Raw genomic sequence first — 19549 nt, 5'->3', positions numbered from 1 at the left:
TCATGTCGGGACGTGAATTCCGGGACCATAGTCACACCACGGACGTACAGCTTAGTAATTGAGAAACTCTTTTGAAGTACCTAGCAGTTCCTTATACAATGGATTGAGAATGACTCACTTACGAAGATCAAATGTTCAAGCATACACCATATTTGCAATATTTTCGGCTGGCCAGTGAGTATTACCCTGCCAGACAAGCTATTATAGACTTTGAAGAGTGTTTGGGGCTTTTGACATGGATCTTGGGACAAAACTGGCGGCGGGCACTATCTTGAGCAAGGGGGAGGGTTTTTTTCTTTCGCAAAATTAGCTCTGAACTCCGAGCCTCCATGAGACGTCGAGAGTAGCCCAACTCTCATCGAAGCACATCGCTTAATAATTAGCCCTGATGGTCTAGCGGTATGATTCTCCCTTAGGGTGTTCACGACGCGCCTGGGAGAGGTCCCAGGTTCGAATCCTGGTTAGGGCCATCCTCTTTTGCCTCTGAGTCTTGTTTTACTTTGCAGTGCATGGCATTAGATTAGGTGTTTTCCTGAAGGTCGACGAGCAAGTTCTTTCCAGCTTTCATAATGTTTTATTCATTGCTTACGTAGTCGCTTCGAGTCTGCATAGGGCACTACTTACCTTTGTTACTTTCGATCATAGAGCTGTAGTATCTGCCAGTGAGTTATTCATCATCGTATAGGTAATCTGTATGTTGTATTGACGTTTTCGAACTCGTAAGCTCAATTGCTAGCTGATGAGCCAGACTTTGGACGCGTACCCATATTTTAAATTATCTGAGCAGACCTCAGCCCCTGTTTGGCCTTGTCTCTCTCTGGTGATTTGAGGCTTTCTTGGGAACAGCTCTGTAAGGATTCCCAGTTCCAAGACCGTCGGCTTCCAGCGTGAAGCGCGAATATCTGTGGACTCAGTTTCAGATCGCCGACAAACATTCTCAGCTCCCAGCGATTCCGGACTCCGGATACGGGCCATGTCAAGGTGGTCAAGTTGGGACGAAAGTTCATGCAGGGGAAGGCATGCATAGAATCTTCGACGAAGTAGCATGATCGGCATCTGCATTGGGTGAAGGATTGTTTCGGCACGGGGCAAGGGTCAATAGACTTTTCGTAGATCAACTTTCTTAGAAGCTTTGCTAGCAGGCTGGTCTGACTCCAGTCTCAGTCTCAGTTGTCGTTCATGGACTTCCCAAAGGAAAAATGTCGGTTGCGCAGGAGTGCTTTGAGATGACGTGATTTGACCAATTGTCATTTCGAGAGACAAAGTCACGAGACGCAAACACAAACGCGTTTGCGCTCCATGTCAATGTATGGAACTGTTTATAGTTTCAATTTAAATGGCCAACTTGCATGTGGACAGCTCTCTCATCAACACATCACTATCATAGGAAAAACACCACAATTAAACTCACGACCAGCATCCTTCTTCAACATCTAGAAATTGAAAATTAGGATCGAGAAATAGAAGCAGAATTCAAGATGTCCAGAGAGTCTGCAGACCCGACAGTAGCTCTAGTGACTGGAGCCAACCAGGGCATCGGCTATGAGATTGCCAAGCGATTAGCCTCAGAACACCCGGACTACCATATCTTCATGACAGGGCGACGGAAAGAAGCCATTAAAAAGGCAGCTTCGGAGCTCCAGGAAGCCGGCTTGAACGTTGAACCTTTGGTACTCGATATAACTTCTGACGACAGCATCAAGTCAGCCGTCGATATCATCCGCACAAAATTTGGCCATCTCGACGTCCTCATCAACAATGCTGGAATCCTCTTGGGCAAGCCCGAAGACTCGATCCGACAAAAGCTCGGGACGGTCTACAACACCAACGTCTTCGGCTCCGTCGCCGTTACAGACGCCTTTATTCCTCTTCTTGGCGAGTCTTCCAAGGTCAGGCGCGTTGTTTTCGTCAGTTCTGGGCTGGGGAGTCTTGCGATTCGAACAGACCCTAGTCTGGGACCTGTGAGGGACTTTATCGAGTATGGTTCGAGCAAGGCCGCGCTCAACCACGCTGCGATGACGTTTGCGTCTAGGTACAGGGACGATAAGATGTGGAAGTTTAACATTTGTTGTCCTGGCTACTGCGCGACCAATATGAACTCGTACGAGGGGCCTGATGAAGCGTCATTGGGATCGGTTCAGGCGGTGTACTTAGCGACATTGGGACCTGACGGAGCATCTGCGACGTTCTCGAATCGACATGGGCCGATTCCGTGGTAGATAGTTGATGGATTGGTTGAGCATAGGACACGAAGCTGATGTGCTATTGATGTGTTGGTCTGCTAATCCAGTCCATGACCTGTATTTATTCTAGGTGAAGCAAGCGGCCTTATCACGGGAACTTTGAAATCAATATATGTAAGGACAAAGACAAGTTTTCGGGGACTTGTTGTGACCAGGAAACGTGCGTTCTTAGTGCGATAGATTGTTTGTTTATTCTCAGAACTATCCTGATGTCAGTCAACGAAGCAATTGTTGTGCTGGCGTGACACCCGCGCAAAGGTCCGAATATGTCCGGTTTTGTGCAAGGGATCAGTGAGAGCGCGCCAATTGGGCAAATGTTTCCATGTTGCTCCAAGGGCGCGTGTGCACGAGTTTCCCCGCTCCTCTTGCATTTGAACAAGAAGCACTCTCACCCGATTGCATCTTCTGTAGCTGGACCAGGACCAGTCAACACTTTCAAGTCGACGGATCAATAGTCTTCGCCATGGATGAGCAGCCTGTAAGACGACCCTACAGAGGCTCATGTCATTGCGGTGCGACGCAGTACATCGTCTTCCTCTCGTTTCCACACGCCCAACCTCCCGCGCGGGTCCCTAGGGCCGACGCACGAACGCATCAAGACTTTTACAGATGCAACTGCACCACCTGCCACAAAGCCGGAATATTTCACATGCGCCTCGCCTCGGCCCCGGAGGATTTTCTCCTCCTGAAGCCCCTAGACCCGTACAACGACCTAGGCGACTACACAGTCTATGAGAAAGACCTACACTTTCTCTTTTGCAAGAGCTGCGGAATGCGATGCTTTACGTTTATGGGCAAGGGCGAGGTGGCAGACGTGGATCTACCGGCCCTGGGAATCGGTGCCGGGACCGACTCCGGGGTGGAGGAGGGGGAGACCCGCGGCAAAGACGGGTCGACGGCGGCGGCGGCGGCGGCGGGCGAGAAGAACATGACAAAGGTGTGGAGACCGAAGAAGGATGGGTGGGTGGAGGGCAAGAAGTTCGGAAGCTATTTGAGTGTCAACGGATATTCCGTCGACGCCGGCCAAGATGGATTTGATCTACGCGAGATAACGGAAAAGAAATGGGTTGGGTATTGTGATTGGCTTGAGTTGCATTCCGAAGGGTCTCAAGGGACTCGACATGATCGGCCCTGGGAAGGCGGCGCTTATTGAGTTGGTGATGTTGGTTGACCTGGTTCGACTGGGCCGGTTAGTCAAATCCCGGACTGATAGGGGAATGAAGCGAACGCGTTAGGGTGGAGATGAGCTGAATGCCAGGCTGGTTGGAACCTGGCATATCTTGGTTACGCCGGTGGGAGGGGGTTCGTCGGGATATGGATTCCCCTCGCAATCCATAAAAGGATTCCGGCCCCTGATACGTCTGCCGATTCTGACTTGCTCCTTTTACACCTTCGTAGTAGCATTTCGTAACAAATGTGCCGATAGCTCTGATATCCAAGATTATTAGCACTATAATAATGCACTATTGACATCCTTGCTCGAGTCGTGTGCCTCTGGATATTGCTGACGGAGTATCACTGCGGAGGTCTGCATTCCGCTCCCGGCTGACTGCCGCGGTGCCAACGGAGGCTTAGCGGAATTCATGATCTATCATACCCCCCTATGACCGTCGCATTGTGAAACGATCTCCTTGCTATCAGGAAGACTATGGATATTAGCAAAACTCTAACCCCGCATTTTCCTTATCATTGGGTCTGCATTGCATGGAAAAAGACGAACTTGTTAGTAGACATATCTCGGCGCTATCTTCATCAGGAAACGAACCACCCTGTAATATTGCAGCTATTGCATGCCGCGCCCACATCCGGTCAGCCAGCACCGCCATCCAAGAGATATGTAAAAGGAAGCCTTCGAGAGGTCGTCCGAATCCAGACGAGCCTGTCAACCTTTTTACTTTTCACCTGCAGTTGCATCTCCTCTTCACATGTCTTTGCTCTCAAACCTTGCCTTACGTATCACCAACTCCACCCCCGCAGCAACAGCAACAGCAACAGCAACAATGACCAACACAAGCAAAGTCGTCAAGGTGGCCGTCACCCAGGCCGAACCCGCCTGGATCGACCTCCCAGCTGCCGTCGCAAAGACATGCCAGCTCATCACCGAGGCCACCTCCAATGGCGCCCAGCTCATTGCCTTCCCCGAGTGCTGGATCCCCGGTTACCCCGTGTGGATCTGGACCCGCCTCATCGACTTCGATCTCAACGTGAAGTACATCAAGAACTCGCTGCAGCTCGACTCGCCCGAGATGGCCACCATCCAGGCCTGCGCAAAGGAAAACAACATTGCCGTCTCGCTCAGCTTTTCAGAGAACGACAACCACTCGCTCTTTATTGCGCAGGCCCTCATCGGCGGGGACGGCGAGATCAAGGTGCACCGCCGCAAGATGAAGCCCACGCACATGGAGCGGACCGTCTTTGGCGACGCGTCGGGCCACTGCTTGAAGAGCGTGGCAGAGCTGCCCTTTGCGCGAGTCGGTTCTCTGGCGTGCTGGGAGCACATCCAACCCCTTTTGAAGTATAACACGATTGCGCAAAAGGAGGAGATCCATGTGTCGGCATGGCCCAGCGTTACGCCTCATTCCGGGGGTGGCCCGGACATGTGGTCCATGAGCGCGGAAGGTATGTCACCAAAATCACCGTTCGGGGGCGGAATTCAAAATTCCGGTGTTCCGGAGACACAAGGAACTTGAACTAACCAGCATGATTAGGATGCCAAAACCTCTCCCGCACATACGCTATCGAGTCAAATGCCTTTGTTCTCCACAGCACGGCGCTCATCTCCGAAAAGGGCATCGCGGCGCACAGCAGCGCGGGCGGCGCCATCATGTCCACCCCCGGCGGCGGAAACTCTGCCATCTTCGGCCCGGACGGCCGGAGGCTATCGGAGCCCGTTGACGAGACCACGGAGACCATTATCTATGGCGAGTTGGATTTTGACGCCATCCACAGGACAAAGATGTTTGCGGATTGTACCGGTCACTACAGCAGACCGGATCTTCTGAGGCTTAATGTGGATAAGGAGATTAAGATCCTAGTCAGGGCGGATGGTAGTGTTACGAAGGAGGCGAAGGAGGATGAGGAACCTGTGCTTGTTCTCTAGATACCTATTTCATAATTGCGTTTTTTTGTCCTTCTAGCAAATCAAACTTTTCATCTCGACACTTCGACCGTTCCGCCCGTGACCTTCCGACCATTCAATCGCAGCCCAACGCCTCGATCGCCACAAATTCTTCTAGAACGACGAAAAAGTCTCGTCCCATAGTGTCGATATATTGTTAACATGAGTCTTGCGCTACACGTACCCGAGGCAATTTTCCATCTCTTAACCCGCTCATAACCCGTTATTGCTCGAAAGCCAGTTGAAATCCTCGCAATCCGTGAGCCCCTGGGAGGCTTGGAGAAAGTCAACACTGCCCATGGCATTCGTCCGCTGACCGCTCAATCCAGAAACATCGAGAGTTCCCAAAGACGCAAAAGAACTCATGTCCAAGGTACTAAAGTCCACGGATGGCGCGTCAGCCGCAGTAGCGCCGCACCCATCCCACTCATACTCAAACTGGACCTGGTTCACGCCACCCAGGTCCGCCTCACCCATATTCCTACTCCTAGGCTGCGTAATATTCGCGCCCGAGTCCCTCTCTGCATCAGGCGTCGTTGTCTGCTCGATCTGGTAGCTGAACTCGATGGGCAAGGCCCTCATGACGCCCCACCGCTGCGCGAGCACGCGGATGATCTTGATGCTCTTGACGGCGCGAACAGGCCACGAGACCTGCAGCTCGCGCAGAAGCTCGAGGCACTGCCGGAGCCAGTACGTGCTCTGATGCCGCAGCGCCGGCGTCCAACTGGTCGCGTTCATCAGGTGCACGATTGCGGCGCTGAGGAGGTGGTGAATAATGACTGGGTTCGGGGAGGTGTCGAAGCCGTGGGCGCGGCGGTAGGTGCGGATGAGGCGGGATGTTGCGGTTGCTGCTGCGGTGAGGGAGCGGAGAACCAGGAGCATGAATTCCGAGTTTTGTCTTTTGCTGTTAGTGGTGTTCCCGGGCTCGGTTGTTTCTGAGGTTTGTGAGATTGCGGCGAAGATGCGGAGGAAAGGCGGCATAGTGATGAGGATTGTCATTTGGTAGGCTAGGTGGAATTGAATGACTGGTTTCGGGGTCGAGTCACCCGATAGATGGAGCCTGTCGTCGCGTGATCGAAAGAAGGCGCTGAGTGCGTCCTGGCTTGCTACGAGAATGCGTACTTGTTGTGGCATGGGTAGAGATTCGAAGTTTGTTGAGAAGCTGAGATCGATGTTAATCACGGAAGTCTACTTTTGAGAAATGTGTGGGAGTTTGGGAAGCAGTACTTACACCTGATCCATGTACTGGTCATGTAGATACCACAACTTACACTGCCATGCAAAAGATACTTGACCAAGGTCCGCCTTCGAGTTCTCAAAGGTCATCTCAAAGTCCGGCACGTTGACTCTCCGCCACGGCAATGCACAGTCACGGCCGAGAATCGAGATGGCTGTCCGGTCAATGATGTAAAACATCCAAAAAGTGTGAATCTCCTGCTCCGTAGCCTCCAGCTGCCTGGCCTCGCACTCGTCTAGCACCAGGACGTGCAGTCTCAGATGTACGCACATGCCGGCGGCCATGGAGATGAACATCCAGCCAAAGTGATCTCTCCCCATGGCCAATGAGCGCCAGGACATCATGGACAGCCCCTGGATGACCTTGAGTGTAGGATTCTGCCTGCAGCAGGTGAAGATGAGGCTTTCTGCAAACTGCGCGAATGCATCTCCTATGAGGGTGGCATCGGGCCTGCGTGTAAAGGTTGTACCCGTTGCTATGATGGCACTGTGTAAGAAGGCTTCATCTGGAGATTGGTAAGGGTAGCTGTGGAGAAAGTCGGTGGTCGTGTAGGGCGTGAACTGGTGTTCTTGGTTGATGTTATCAAAGAAGAGATCCGCCATCTCGTGAATTAGGCCCTTCTGTCGGCAGTAAACGAGCACTTGTTCTGGAGGGATGACTTGATGGGCCATCGGTACAGCCGGCTGTATGGGGTCGATTGAGTAGTGAGACGCAATGGCAGGGTCGTCGATGATAGTTACCCCGTCCCCGACGTTTGTTCTCCATAACATTACACAGAGCTCTTCCATTGCCATCTGAGACCTCTCTTGTGTCCCCGAGTCCTTGCTTGCACTACCTCCATGGTCTTCTATGGAGACAACGTCCTTGGTGTCCTCGTCGTTGCCGCTGACTGCGAGACCTTCAGTGGCATCACCTCCATCGAGACTTTCTCTGAGACTGGCATCAGGCTCTGCAGAGTGAGATGCACGGTCACTTAGAGACAACGGCGACGACGACTCCTTCTCGACGCTTTGCTTCTCTAGAGCCAAGAGCAGCGACTGTACTTGGGCTTCGAGGGCTCTGACGTAGTCCTCATCCCAGTATTTCCGTCTGGATGATTACGTTAGCGACATTATCCGATTGTTACTTAGCATTACTTCTAGTCGAGGTGAACCACAAGTAACCAGGCTACACACTTTCTGGGGCGTTGCTCAGTGTAAACACATTCCCTGTTCTGCCTGCTGCACAAGGAGCATGCAGGACGGGCAGCATCGCACTGCCGATGGGAGAAACTCGTTAGTCACGGCAGTTCACGAAAGGACTAAGAGACTAGCAAGGGAGCTCGGGGAAGTTGGTCCTTCCCCGTGGGGTTTAGAATGGAGTCTAGAATGGAGCAAAACTTCGGGAGAGTTCTTCTTCGCACCGGGCGACCTACTTTACGCTTCCCCGCCCTGCACCGGTCACAAGCGAAGCTTGTTGGTTTCTGGGACATGGCCGTGTTGGGAAGGGACCTGCTCGGGGGAATGTTTGTCGGATCTCAAGTTGGGTTCTCTTCTCGGTCACGCGCAGCGCCGAGCGAGTAAGCTCGCCCTCTTCTTTCCGCGTCTGCAAAGGGGCCCGCGAGGTTGGGCGACTCACTTCATCCGGCTGCCAACGGTTTGTTTCCTTTCATCTGTGTAGATCGACCACACCCTCTGCAGGCGGACGAATCCGGAAAGGGTGGGTGCGAGACCTTCTGGAAGACCTGGAAGCAGGGCTTGAGTCGTTGGAAATGACTCTGCTGGCGAGCGACTGACGCCTCACGTACGCGGTGTTGTTCGGTGGATTATCTGCGGGGTGGAGACCTCCGCAGGATAAGCCCAGGGCGGACGGTGAATTGAGCATGTCATAAATGGCACCGGAGCGGAGATGAGGGGTTTGCGAGACATTTCCCAGGGCATGAGGGGGCTGACAACCCTGATATGCTGAGTGGCTGCGGATGGTCGGAATATTTTCCGATGCCCACGCTATAGACTTCCCAGCTGAACTTTCGATGCGTAAAGTGGTTTCTTTCTGTTCTGTGAAGAAAGGGTTCTTATCTCGGAGGATCTCTCAGATAAAGAGCTCGAGGGCGCGGGCCACAGCACAGAAATAGTCGATACGAAGAGTCAGCGTGAGCGAGTCATGTATCAAAGAGCTGGCGACAGCGCCTGACAAAGCGGGCATAAGTGGCTAGCATTTAAGCGCAGAGGCAGCAAGAGGAGGATACTCGTCAGGTTCTTGGCCAATGTAATTTGTGGAAAGTCTGCAATCGGTGAAAGCCCCTTCAATGGGATAGCGACGAAGCATATGATTAATGGGCCGGCAGATGCTGTGGTGAGAGGGGCTAAGTTTGAGATCGTTCAGTGTCGGCGGCAGATAATCTGCTCCTCATAAGTAAGACATGGTGGTCTAACCGCAAATAGACATCACGAACTTGATGAGTCTCTTTTGAAAAGAAGACATGGAGCGTCTCGTCTCAGACCTAGGGCTATGGCCTCTACTTACTCCGGGCTACTACGTTTATTCAACATTTTATTCTACCTATATATAGGTAAAGTACATAGTTGAAGGTTTGAGGAGACAACAAATGCTGATGAGTTCAGGGTTACACACTTCAAACCTCACCTAGAAGGCACGTTACTTTTGAACTCTGGACGGTCTCCTTCGGGGGTTTCCGGCGGTGCAGCAGTGCTGCTTGCTTGAGTTTCATGGCGACTTTGGTACGTCCACAAATCTATACTCTATAACGTACCTGCATAGCGAGCGACGCATCATAGCGAGCGACGCACTCTCTCAAACCTTTCTACCTTATGTATAAGTTAACTTAGCCACAACGTACGAAATCAATTAAAACTATATATCACCCTCTTCCTCATTACTATCCCAAACCACTTCACAGGTTCGTGCGTTATGTCCAGGCTTCCCGCAATTACCACATCGTCGCGCGCGTGGTTCAGCACCTTCCGTACGACCCTCCTTCTGAGGGTTATTCTCTCCTCCAGCATTAACACCACCCTTCTCTACTTGTAGTGCCTCTGCTTCAGCACTATTAAGTGACCCTCCAAGACGTAGCCGGGTCTTTTTTGCCCTCCGGCGCTTACTTAGTACCTCTATCCCCGTACGAAGCTTACGGTTCTCAGCCTCAATAATAGCAAGCCTATGGGCTAACTTGCTAATACCTCTGGCCTGGAAGTCAATTACTTCGTACATTGGTGTTGGTGAGCTACCTTGATGTGCTTGGATCTTCCTTTTAAGGGAGGTAGCACTTCGTACGCCCTCTAGTGCTGTAATTGGTGTCCTTGGGTCCCAGGAGCCTTGGCTGCTTGGCCGTGAGTTTGATGGTGTTGGCGTCTTTGGCTTGAAATCCAAGCGAGAAATAACCACTTCAGGGTTAAAAGGTACAAGGCCTGCCTGCCTAAAACCAGCTCGTACGTTATTTTCGCCCATGGAAGTAAAGAATGCTGCTTTAAAGGCAGGAAAGAAGTCATCCTTTGTAATATGGGAAATCTGTATCCGCATCATCTTCTCGATTTCCTTGCCGTACGAGTACTCTAACGGGCTAAAGCACCCAACATCAAGAGGCTGAAGCTCGTGTGATGAATGGGGAGGCATACAAAGAGCAATAATGTTTTGTTCCTTGCAGTATTCGTCAAAGTCAGTCGATTTATGACTATTATGGCCATCAAGGATCAAGAGGCGATAAGAGCCCTTCGTACGAGTCCTTGTACACTGATTAAAGTGCTTTAGCCAATCTAGGCCAATATCATTTGTCGTCCATCCATTTTCGCTTGGATGGATACGCCATGTGGCTGGAAATTGGCCATTAATATACCACGAGAGGAGGTGATATTTGCCCTTTACGATGACGTACGGAGGCAGCGCCCAGCCATCCGCACATACACCCTGAATGACAGAAACCCATTCTCGATTGCCAGGCTGTTTCGTACGAGGCCTTCCCTTACGGTCAGAAGTCGTAACAACCTTTGCGTGCGATAGCATTCCCATCAGGAAACCAGTCTCGTCAAAATTATAGATATCGTTATCCTGTATCCCATACTTTGCAATTGTGTTTCGCACAAGTGCAAACCAGCCTTGTATAATCGTAGGATCCTCAGCTAAGGCCCTCTGATAGTCGATTCGACGTTGAAACCGCATTTTCAATTCAGGGACGCGTCGTACGAAGTTCTCTGCCCATCGCGGTCCAGTACGCGTCCCATCGCGTGCGTTTAGGAGTTGGTCGGCCATTTCTCGTACGTCTTCTTGTCGCGGAGGGAACCCTCGATCGATTAGGTCAATAACTCGTTCAAGAATCACCTCCTCTTCTGTTATAGTCATCTTCATCGAATTTGGTCGTGTTTCACCTCGTGCGACGCGTCCAGCGCGTCGGTGGCGGAGGGTTGATTCAGGGACCTCATAGATAGAGGCAGCTCTTCGTATAGACATTTTCGGGTCTTTTTCAATAGCTTGGAGGGCAAGGGTAATTCGACTTTCAATTGAGGAGGATTGCATGTTCGTACGTGGAGAAAAGGTGACCTAAAGATGAAGAGGGTAGAATTGGGAGGACGTGCGTCGCTCGCTATGATGCGTCGCTCGCTATGCAGGTACGTTAGTGTTGTAAATCATCTGAGAAAAAAGAGGATATGGAAAAGAACTGTACTCGGATCGTGTCGGTGTCTAGGCGTGGAGAGCGAGGTCCATGGCCAATGTAGACTGCCAAGACTGCTAACGTGCTCTACGTACGAGTCTCCCATTGTGTGGACACATCGAAAACCATGACTGCCATTAAGAGACCGGACAGAACTAAATAGATACATGTACTTGTGAAACCCCGACAATCTTCAAGGCAAGTCGGAACGTCTCTCACTGAGTCACATAACCTCTCCTTCTTTCGTGCCCTACCTAAGTAACTCTGAGAAATGCTAAGGCTTTGAAACAAGAATCAGCCTGCTCAATTAGCTTCCCTTTGACAACCCCGCGTTATAGGATCATGTCTAGTCTGATCCTTCCAATGTCGATGCGGAGACCCAGAATTCCCGTCACTTGCTTGTCAAGTTAAACAAGTCGACCTCGTTGAACCCGGCTACTTATCTTAACATCAAGGCTCGAGGATTAATCATGAAGTCATCAATCGCAACGTTGAATCCTACGGTTTTAAACTGTTCCACGGATGAACAGGCATGATTCTTCTCAATCCTTCTTTAAAGTTCCTAGGACAGTCTTGGCGGCTCACAGATTGGTATAGGGTAAGCGAGCTTCATGTAGGCTTACTGCATGAGGATGTACGAGCCTGTGAGATGGCCTTACAGTGATCATTTGGGAAGCACTTATCAATTTCGCAAATTGAGGCGAAGAACATAGTGGAAGTCCCACGGTGAAGTAGACTTTGTTGTTCACTCACCTCAACTCAGGCCTTGTCAAGCTAAAAGTGACAATACTAGACGGGCTAGTATGATGGGCGACCAAAGTCACACGATCAGCACTCAAAGGAAACCTATCCTAGCGGTATAGTGTAAGTCTCCCTATTCGTGGAATCAAGTTTTTTTGAAGGATTCAGACGCATTTGCAAATCATTGGCCGGCAGATCTGTGCATCTCACAGCTGGGACTTCAAACACCCGAGATAGTCATTGACACGGGCGACAGACTGCTGATTCGAAGCAAAAGCAGTATCGATGCAATTGTGTATAAAAAGGAATGGAATCCTCGATTCAAAAGGTACAGCTTGGACGTTTCCAGCCAGCAGCCATTTCGAAAAGTTCTAGACACTAGTTTTCAAGTTTCAACCCTTAATCCCACTCTAGAAATGTAGGTCTAGTTATTTTGGGATTGCATGCGTTCCAAACATCTCACTCAATATTTTCAATCGTATCAAAAAACACTGGGATTTACTAACAGACTTAGCTTCACAGAAGTTTTGCTTTCAGTCAAAATGAAGTTCATCACAACCGTCACTGTTACTCTGGCGTCTCTCGCTCTGGCTGCCCCCAACCCCGAGGGTCAGACAAATTCAATCAAGCTCAGCAAGGACTATGTTGATGCTATCGTTGCCGCGTACCCCGACGTACACAAGCGCGACTGTAGCTTTGACTTCAGCTGTGGCTGCATCTTCTGCGTCTAGTCTTGCTCGAGGCAAGCCTACAGACGTCACATATAGGAGGGTGGCCTGCTCACTAGGCTCTAGTACGGATATCAATGTCTTGGGGGAGGTATCATAGGATCACTTAGGAGTTGACTTGGTGATCGTCTTGCGAGTATCTGTGATGACTACGTGTAGTCTATTGCATTGTAGATGGCAATATACATGATTTGAATAAATGAGCTGCCCTCAGGGTTTTTCGGGACCTGCTATCTCGCATAATCCTTGATGTTATGTAATGGCGAAAAGAAAGGGAAATGCGAACCAAAACCCTTTTTGATACATTCAAGTTGCAGTCCAAGCTGCGACAAACACTCTTATCTCGTTACAATCTCTAGCTTTTCGAAACGGCGATTGCGCAAATCGGTGCTTACGCGGTTCCCTCGTACCATTCCACAGCCCAGTCAGGCCAGCAGCCGTTTCAAAATTTTGGTGGAGATGATTGACTGCGATGTGAGTCGGAACGGTCAATCACCGACGCGAATCCGAGCACAGGGCATTGTTCCGCTCCACCGGCCGACAGGCTCTGCCCCTCCTCGGCGCCGACCGATCGGAGTCCGGCAGCACACGCCAAGGCTAAGGCGGGAAGACCCGCGCCGGAGAAACCGCGCCGGGAAAGCGGGGCGACCGCCCGCCGTATCCCGCACGTGGCCGCCGTGGACGGGCAGGAGACGATGTTCCGCGCCTCTTCTTGGCCCCTGCCCGTGCAGCTGCCCGCATTTGCAGGTCCCCCTTCCCCGAGATGCAGTTGGTGTTTCCGTCTCATTGTTCGATGCCGCAATGATGATGAAATTGTAGCCACAGAACAGAGCGCGAAAACCGCGTTGATGACGTCAAGAGGGGATGTTCGGGTTCTGTCAAAGCGTGCGAATCCTCCCCAAACAGCATGAGGGGGAAACGCAAGACATCGACAACAGCTGCTATTTCAATATAGGAGATCTCTTCTGACATTAGCCACAAGTGCGAATCCCCGGGTCCTGTATAAATCGAGCAGGTGTTTACTCACAGCACCATTGCAATCTCGCTTATCGAACAGGATGGCGACCAAGCCGGACACAAATGCCGGAGACCCCATCAGCACCAAGAACCAAGTACTCAATGCTGGTGCTTCAATAGTGCAAGTAAGTCCTAGTCCTCTTACTAGCTACCATCATGTCACGGTCTTTGACATCTGAATAGGACCTTGCACCATTAAGCAACATCTGCGCTCACCTCAACGCCTTCCACGCATACGCTTCTGACCCAAGCCGCGTGGTCGAAGCGAACCATTACTGTGGACACTTGAACGAAGATATCCGCCAATGCATCCTCTACGATAGTCCTGAGAAGAACGCACGCATCATAGGCATCGAGTACATGATCACCCCCAAACTTTACGAAACGTTGGATTCGGAGGAGCGCAAGCTCTGGCACAGCCATGTGTACGAAGTCAAGTCAGGCATGCTCATCATGCCACAGGGAAAGCTGCCGGACTTGGCATGGCAGGCAGCAGAGAATAAGGAGATGGAGCAAGTCGTTCAGCTGTACGGCAAAGTATTCCACCTTTGGCAGGTCGACAAAGGCCACCAGCTGCCCTTGGGCGAACCGCAACTCATGACAAGCTTCACCCAGCCCGGCCAATTGGACTTTGCAAAGTACGTGGGCGAACGAGATAAAAGGTTCAACTCAGACTATAAGCAAAAAGAGGAGGCCCGGAAGCATATTGCAAGCCCGTCGGTTCATCCCGACGCTGACCAAGCCTGGAAGACCAAGGACAAGAACAAGGGAGTCTCGCAGTGAAAACTGTCAAACACTGATGAGGTTGATGCGACAACAATCACATCGGGGCTGTTGCATGCAAGTAAAAAAAGGTAATCTGCGAGGTTGATGCATCGCTTCCCGCCGAGGATGCACCCGTTTAACATTATCAACTATTGACCAGTCGCATAAGGTTGCAGGCGGGTCGAACAGGAGTTGTTCCTGGCGGGAGGCGGCGGCGGGGCGGCGGACATTGCAGGTAATAGGTTAGTAATATGGGCAACACGGGCTATTTGAGAGGAGAGAGACGAGCACTAAAGTTTTACGGTTGCGGAGGGCAGCGCGAGACGAGATTAATCCTATCTGAAATCCCATTATGATTTATTTCACACCCCCGGAGGACGGGGGCCCGGTCGCGAGACCAGAGGTTGTGGATATCAGAAGCACTATTGGCGAGTGACGAGTGACGAGTGACGACACAGAACAGGCTCAGAGTAAAATGCCGAGCTATCCCCTTTTACTCTCATATGGCTCGATGTCGATGCTTCAGATTCGTCTCGAAACGTCCCTTCTTTTGAGTCCATCCCCCCCTCCACCTCCAGTGACCAGTCTCCTGCCCTCTCGCTCGACGCAGCCCACCCACTTGAGGCTGCTCGTGATCGAATGACACCTGCTCTTGGCTTCCAGATGTGGGCCAGGGGTGAAACGTGAAGGGGAGATCCTGGTCTGAAGATCCCAGGCGCCAGCAGGGATGAGATGACTCCTTGCAGCAATCTTGTGGATCTCGCGCGTCTCCTTTATGTCGCGGAGAATTTTTAGGGTAATGGTGCCAGCGGCTGGCAATCTACGCGGAATCGCTAGCCGGAAGGAGAGACACAAAGAGAGTGAGAGAGGAGAGAAAGTTCTGGACTTGGACTGGCGGAAAGAAGAGCGAGCTGCTTTGCCGGTGCGGCACTCCGAGCCTCTACCCCGAGGCACGCGAGGGAAACGTATTCCATGTCCCTTCCCACACTTCCCATGCAAGGTACGCTCGCAAGCCTTCAGGTATCCGTCCGCTAAATTGTACCTTAAGTGGCATACGGGGATGCCGGTGGGAGAGGATAGATTGCTCCCCAGGCTCACCAAGAACAGAGTTCACTATCGGTAGGGCTTCTCTGCTCGATGCACTGCACTCCAACTCTCTCTCCACGCTCTTTACTGGAGCCAAGTGGTCTTGGCTACATATCAAGCAAGTCGAGTCGAAGCTGATCTCCCGAACGTCGCTGGTCTTACCTATCAGTGGCGCTGATCACCAAGGACCAAGCAAAATGAGGCTCAGCTGAACAAATTGTTCCCCCATCTTCTCGTCCGTCGGACTTGTCAGACTAGCGTGTGCGCCACGATCTGGGTTGGATCTGACGGATTACCCGTCCCGTCGCGCGTCCGTGGCTCCTTTTGGGCTACAATGGCGACCTGCTTCGGCGGGTCTCCGAGCGTGAGTCTCAGAATTGGGGTAATACACCAGACGAGTTCCCACGTTCTCTGCTTCCTATCCGCGTCGGAAAGAGCCCACGCTTGCGCCTGTCAATGTCAAGGCCTCAGGAATGGGACGAAAGGGGGAGGGGGAGGGGGGTTAGGAGATGAAGAGAGAAAACAAGAGCGAGACTGGGAGACGCCAGAGACCGAAAGTGACGAGAGGAGAGTGAGAGGGCGTGAGAGCCGGCTCACCTCGTCCGTCTCGCCGCGGCACCGCTTCTGGCTGTCGTATGCGCGCTTTGGTGCCTTTGTGCTTGGCGTCTGTATCACCTCCTCGAGTCTGTGACCCCCTTTGGGCCGAGAAGAGATGGGACTATCCTGGGAAACAGACGAATGGGACAGCGCTGACCCCCGGGAGAAAACAGGGCCGTATGCGAAATCGTTGCTCAAAGCGTCCAGAGTTCAGTGAGCAAACCGCAACCTTTCAACTCTCGCCAGGCTTCCCGCCCTCCTCCATCGACCGTCGACTAGGAAGTCTGCAGTCCGCAGCCGTTGTCAGAATTGCTTACTAGGGAATCTCCTAATGCTCTGTGAAACACGCTCGCCTCTTCAGAACAGCGCCCCCCCAGCGCGTAATCGTCCGACCTTTTTCTTTCCATCTGTCTCGGCCCTGCCAAACACGGCTAGTCGCCGTTTATGAAAACTAGTGGTTGACTCGCCGTCACTATGTCCGTCAATCGACAGGGATCCCGAGCCAAAACCCTCCTCCAGATCCACCGTCACTCGACATATGCCCCCAGGGCCCCATGTGAGCCTCCTCCAACCGCCTCGCTACCGGCCGCTTGACCAGGTCTCGAACTAACGCGAACTGCACCATGGTGCCCATTCTATTGCTGGCAGCTGCCCATACTTGTGGCCACTCACCTCCTCCTCAACCTCAAGTGAGGTCCTAACCTCCCCCAAGGTTCCATGGCTCGTCCCTTCCCCCCCGACCACACACCACCACCACCCCCTTCAGTCCCCTACCCTCCATCTGCCAAGGTACGTCGGGTTCAGGGTTAGGTCGCGACTCCGCCCAGCACCATAGCCTTGCGACAAGAGGTGTTGCAGATGATCTGAGCAGATCAGCGTACATCATGGGCTGGTCGACGTTTGGCAGTGTTTGCGTCGTTTCGGTCCTCGACCGCGAGCCTTCGTATAAGACGACCTTTTCGCGGCGTCGTCTCGTGTTTAAGTTTCCCTCTGCCCTCTCTCTACCCTCACATCATATCATCCTCCTCTGCGCCTACGCTCTTTCACCGGGCCTTTCCGTTTTTCCTTCTCTTCTTTTCACTTCTCCCTTCACTTCGTTCCTTTAATCGTGCTGGCACATTCCGACTTAGTCTCTGCGAGACAAGATGCTTTCTTTCACGGATATTTTAATCGGCTCGGCCTTCCTGGCCGTTGCCCATGGCCACGCTGCCATTCTCGGTGCTCAGGGAGACGCCGGCTCACCTGCTAGTGTCGGGTTCCTGGGTATGTTTTGCGCCGAGGAGGAACGAGCGGGAGGATATCACGATCTTTGATACTAACCTTGAAATCAGTTGACCCGAACATCGCCCGTAACTGCACGACGATCAACCCTTGCCAGCAGGATGCTACGATTATCCGTGATAAGGAGATCAACTCCAACATCGTCAACGAGTGCGGACGCACCGAGATTGCTGGCAACATCGACATTGGCGAGAGCACCGAGAACGCCCTGGCAGCGAACCAGGTTACGCAGGTCAAGGCGGGCGGCGAGGTTACTGTCACCATCCACCAGGTCAACGCCGATGGCGCCGGCCCCTTCTCATGCGACTTGGACCAGACCAGCAACTCACTCGGCGGCACCGGCCAGATCCCTCTCGAGGTCACCAACAACGTTCCCGGCGCCAACGGTTTCTCCCAGGCAAAGGCTCAGCAGTTCAACGTCACCGTCAAGATGCCTGCTGACATGAAGTGCAATGGAGGTTAGTAGCTGAGCAGACTCGACAACGTGTTTATTAATACTAATTTGAATGTACAGCCTCTACCGGAAACGTCTGCACTGTCCGCTGCCGTAACAACGCTGTCGCCGGTCCCTTCGGTGGCTGCTTCGCTGTCCAGCAGACCGATGTCACCCCTACTCAGAACACTCCCCAGAACATCCAGACCGGCGCCAAGTTGAAGGGCGTTCTCCAGCAGGTCCAGCAGGATATCGTCGACTTCCCCGCCGCTGCTGCTGCCAACCAGAAGGACGGAACCCCCGAGCAGCTGGCCGCCACTGACGCCGCCAACAAGGTTCTGGGCGCTCCCCCCGTCACTGTCAAGGAATTCCCCGTCGAGAATACCGGCCCCAGCCAGACCGGAGGCAACACGGCCGCTGCTCCCGCCGCTGCTCCCGCCGCGCCTGCTGCTGACCCCAACGCCGGCAACGCCAACGCTGGTAACGGCAACGCAAACGCTGGAGACAATGGCAACGCCGGCAATGCCGGAAACGCCGGCGGCAACGGACGTGCACGCGGCAAGGGCCGGGCTGGCAAGCGTGGCAGAGCCGCCAAGCGTGAGGAGAACGGATCCCTTCGGTGGGCCAAGCGCTACGTCGTGCCCGGTGCCGACTTCCAGCCCGAGGTTATGCCATGAAGGGGATCTTCTGCTTAGAATGAGAAGTTTCAGCTTCCTTTGCTGATGGTAGACGAGCGCTCTGAGCCGTTTCTTCCTTTTCACGCGGTGGTCGTCAAATTGTGGTTTTTCCTCCTAATTCAAAGTCTCACTTACAAGTACATTCCTCTTTGTTGAGCGAGCGCACAGAGACACACAAAACCGCGGCGAACTCAAATCTTGGGAAGAAGGGCAAAAGCGGCAAACTTTACTTTGCTTTGCTTTGCGGAGATCTTGGAGAGCGGTTGCGAGTCTTTTTTTTTTTACACCCAATACATCTTTTTTTACTCTTTACTTGTGTGTACACATTATAAAAATTTTTCATAGCCATGATTTGATGTCAAATCGTCTGCTGTGCTCTTTTGCAATGACTGATGATAGTGAAAAATGAACAGTACCAGTATGATGGGGATGAGGACTTTGCCCAGCAAATTCGCCGAATTCCAACCACATACGGCAATGACGACGAACCCGAGACGCTTGCACAGAGGCTGAAATTCCTCTCCCGCATTCTCGGGTCTTTTCACCAATATGCAGTAGACCGGGGCCTGCCGCCGAGCTGTGCGTCCCAAAAAAGACTTGACTTTGCGTTCCTGAAACCGAGGTGGTGGAGTTCCTAGAGTCTTTTTTGCCCTTCGCCCGGTGTTAAACAAACCATAGCCCGTTATTTCCCTCCCACCCATCAACCCGCCCACGTCGGCATGTTCGAAGAGTCCCGTGCTGAAACGCACAGATGCTACGGATAGTAAGCGATGCAGGGCCGGCCGGATAAGGCCTCGCGCATGGTCGTACGATTGGGGGAACATGCAGTTGCTCAGTTGGGAATGCGAGGCGGCGATTCAATGCTACAAGCATGTGGCAATCCCACCGGTGCTGATACAAGCAAGATAGGTCAGAAGGAACAAAGCGTTGAATTCCGATTTCCTGGTTTTCCTAATTTTCCCTTTTGCAGAAAGATAAGGG

The 19549-nt window shown here is 52.3% G+C and overlaps 7 protein-coding genes and 1 non-coding gene across 8 annotated transcripts; 7 read left to right on the top strand and 1 right to left on the bottom strand.

Annotated features, from left to right (window-relative positions):
- The first annotated feature begins 382 nt into the window (after nt 1-382).
- Nucleotides 383-469, top strand: BDP81DRAFT_t232. Its single transcript has one exon. It is a non-coding gene; the product is annotated as a tRNA-Pro (tRNA).
- A 926-nt stretch (nt 470-1395) lies between these two features.
- On the top strand, nt 1396-2399 carry BDP81DRAFT_473200 (short-chain dehydrogenase). The gene has a single exon (XM_060594645.1). It carries the CDS (start codon nt 1479-1481, stop codon nt 2217-2219), a length of 741 nt encoding a protein of 246 aa, XP_060442864.1. The 5' UTR covers nt 1396-1478; the 3' UTR covers nt 2220-2399.
- Nucleotides 2400-2426: 27 nt separating this feature from the next.
- BDP81DRAFT_432469 (uncharacterized protein) lies at nt 2427-3721 on the top strand. The gene has a single exon (XM_060590786.1). It carries the CDS (start codon nt 2566-2568, stop codon nt 3394-3396), a length of 831 nt encoding a protein of 276 aa, XP_060442863.1. The 5' UTR covers nt 2427-2565; the 3' UTR covers nt 3397-3721.
- A 522-nt stretch (nt 3722-4243) lies between these two features.
- Nucleotides 4244-5343, top strand: BDP81DRAFT_396248 (carbon-nitrogen hydrolase; the record flags this gene model as incomplete). Its single annotated transcript, XM_060588160.1, has 2 exons — nt 4244-4862; nt 4952-5343. 2 exons carry the CDS (start codon nt 4244-4246, stop codon nt 5341-5343), a joined length of 1011 nt encoding a protein of 336 aa, XP_060442862.1.
- A 115-nt stretch (nt 5344-5458) lies between these two features.
- Nucleotides 5459-8157, bottom strand: BDP81DRAFT_56295 (fungal-specific transcription factor domain-containing protein). The gene is made up of 4 exons (XM_060595987.1): nt 8013-8157; nt 7774-7853; nt 6593-7687; nt 5459-6523 (listed from the first exon to the last, which is right to left on the bottom strand). The coding sequence occupies exons 1-4, from the start codon at nt 8067-8069 to the stop codon at nt 5575-5577; spliced, it is 2181 nt and encodes a 726-aa protein (XP_060442861.1). The 5' UTR covers nt 8070-8157; the 3' UTR covers nt 5459-5574.
- Nucleotides 8158-12526: 4369 nt separating this feature from the next.
- Nucleotides 12527-12715, top strand: BDP81DRAFT_462728 (uncharacterized protein; the record flags this gene model as incomplete). Its single annotated transcript, XM_060593936.1, has 1 exon — nt 12527-12715. The coding sequence occupies one exon, from the start codon at nt 12527-12529 to the stop codon at nt 12713-12715; it is 189 nt and encodes a 62-aa protein (XP_060442860.1).
- Nucleotides 12716-13548: 833 nt separating this feature from the next.
- Nucleotides 13549-14843, top strand: BDP81DRAFT_352961 (uncharacterized protein). The gene is made up of 2 exons (XM_060586234.1): nt 13549-13854; nt 13913-14843. Exons 1-2 carry the CDS (start codon nt 13771-13773, stop codon nt 14510-14512), a joined length of 684 nt encoding a protein of 227 aa, XP_060442859.1. The 5' UTR covers nt 13549-13770; the 3' UTR covers nt 14513-14843.
- Nucleotides 14844-17322: 2479 nt separating this feature from the next.
- Nucleotides 17323-18568, top strand: BDP81DRAFT_324910 (uncharacterized protein; the record flags this gene model as incomplete). Its single annotated transcript, XM_060584929.1, has 3 exons — nt 17323-17440; nt 17509-17916; nt 17973-18568. 3 exons carry the CDS (start codon nt 17323-17325, stop codon nt 18566-18568), a joined length of 1122 nt encoding a protein of 373 aa, XP_060442858.1.
- Between the last annotated feature and the right edge of the window lie 981 nt (nt 18569-19549).

The sequence above is a fragment of the Colletotrichum phormii genome (assembly GCF_030913505.1).
Source record: "Colletotrichum phormii strain CBS 102054 chromosome Unknown BDP81scaffold_15, whole genome shotgun sequence".
In the NCBI taxonomy this organism is placed as follows: Eukaryota; Fungi; Ascomycota; class Sordariomycetes; order Glomerellales; family Glomerellaceae; genus Colletotrichum; species Colletotrichum phormii.
The sequence above is the reverse complement of the archived record's forward strand: the minus strand, read 5'-3'. Positions and strand labels throughout refer to the sequence as shown.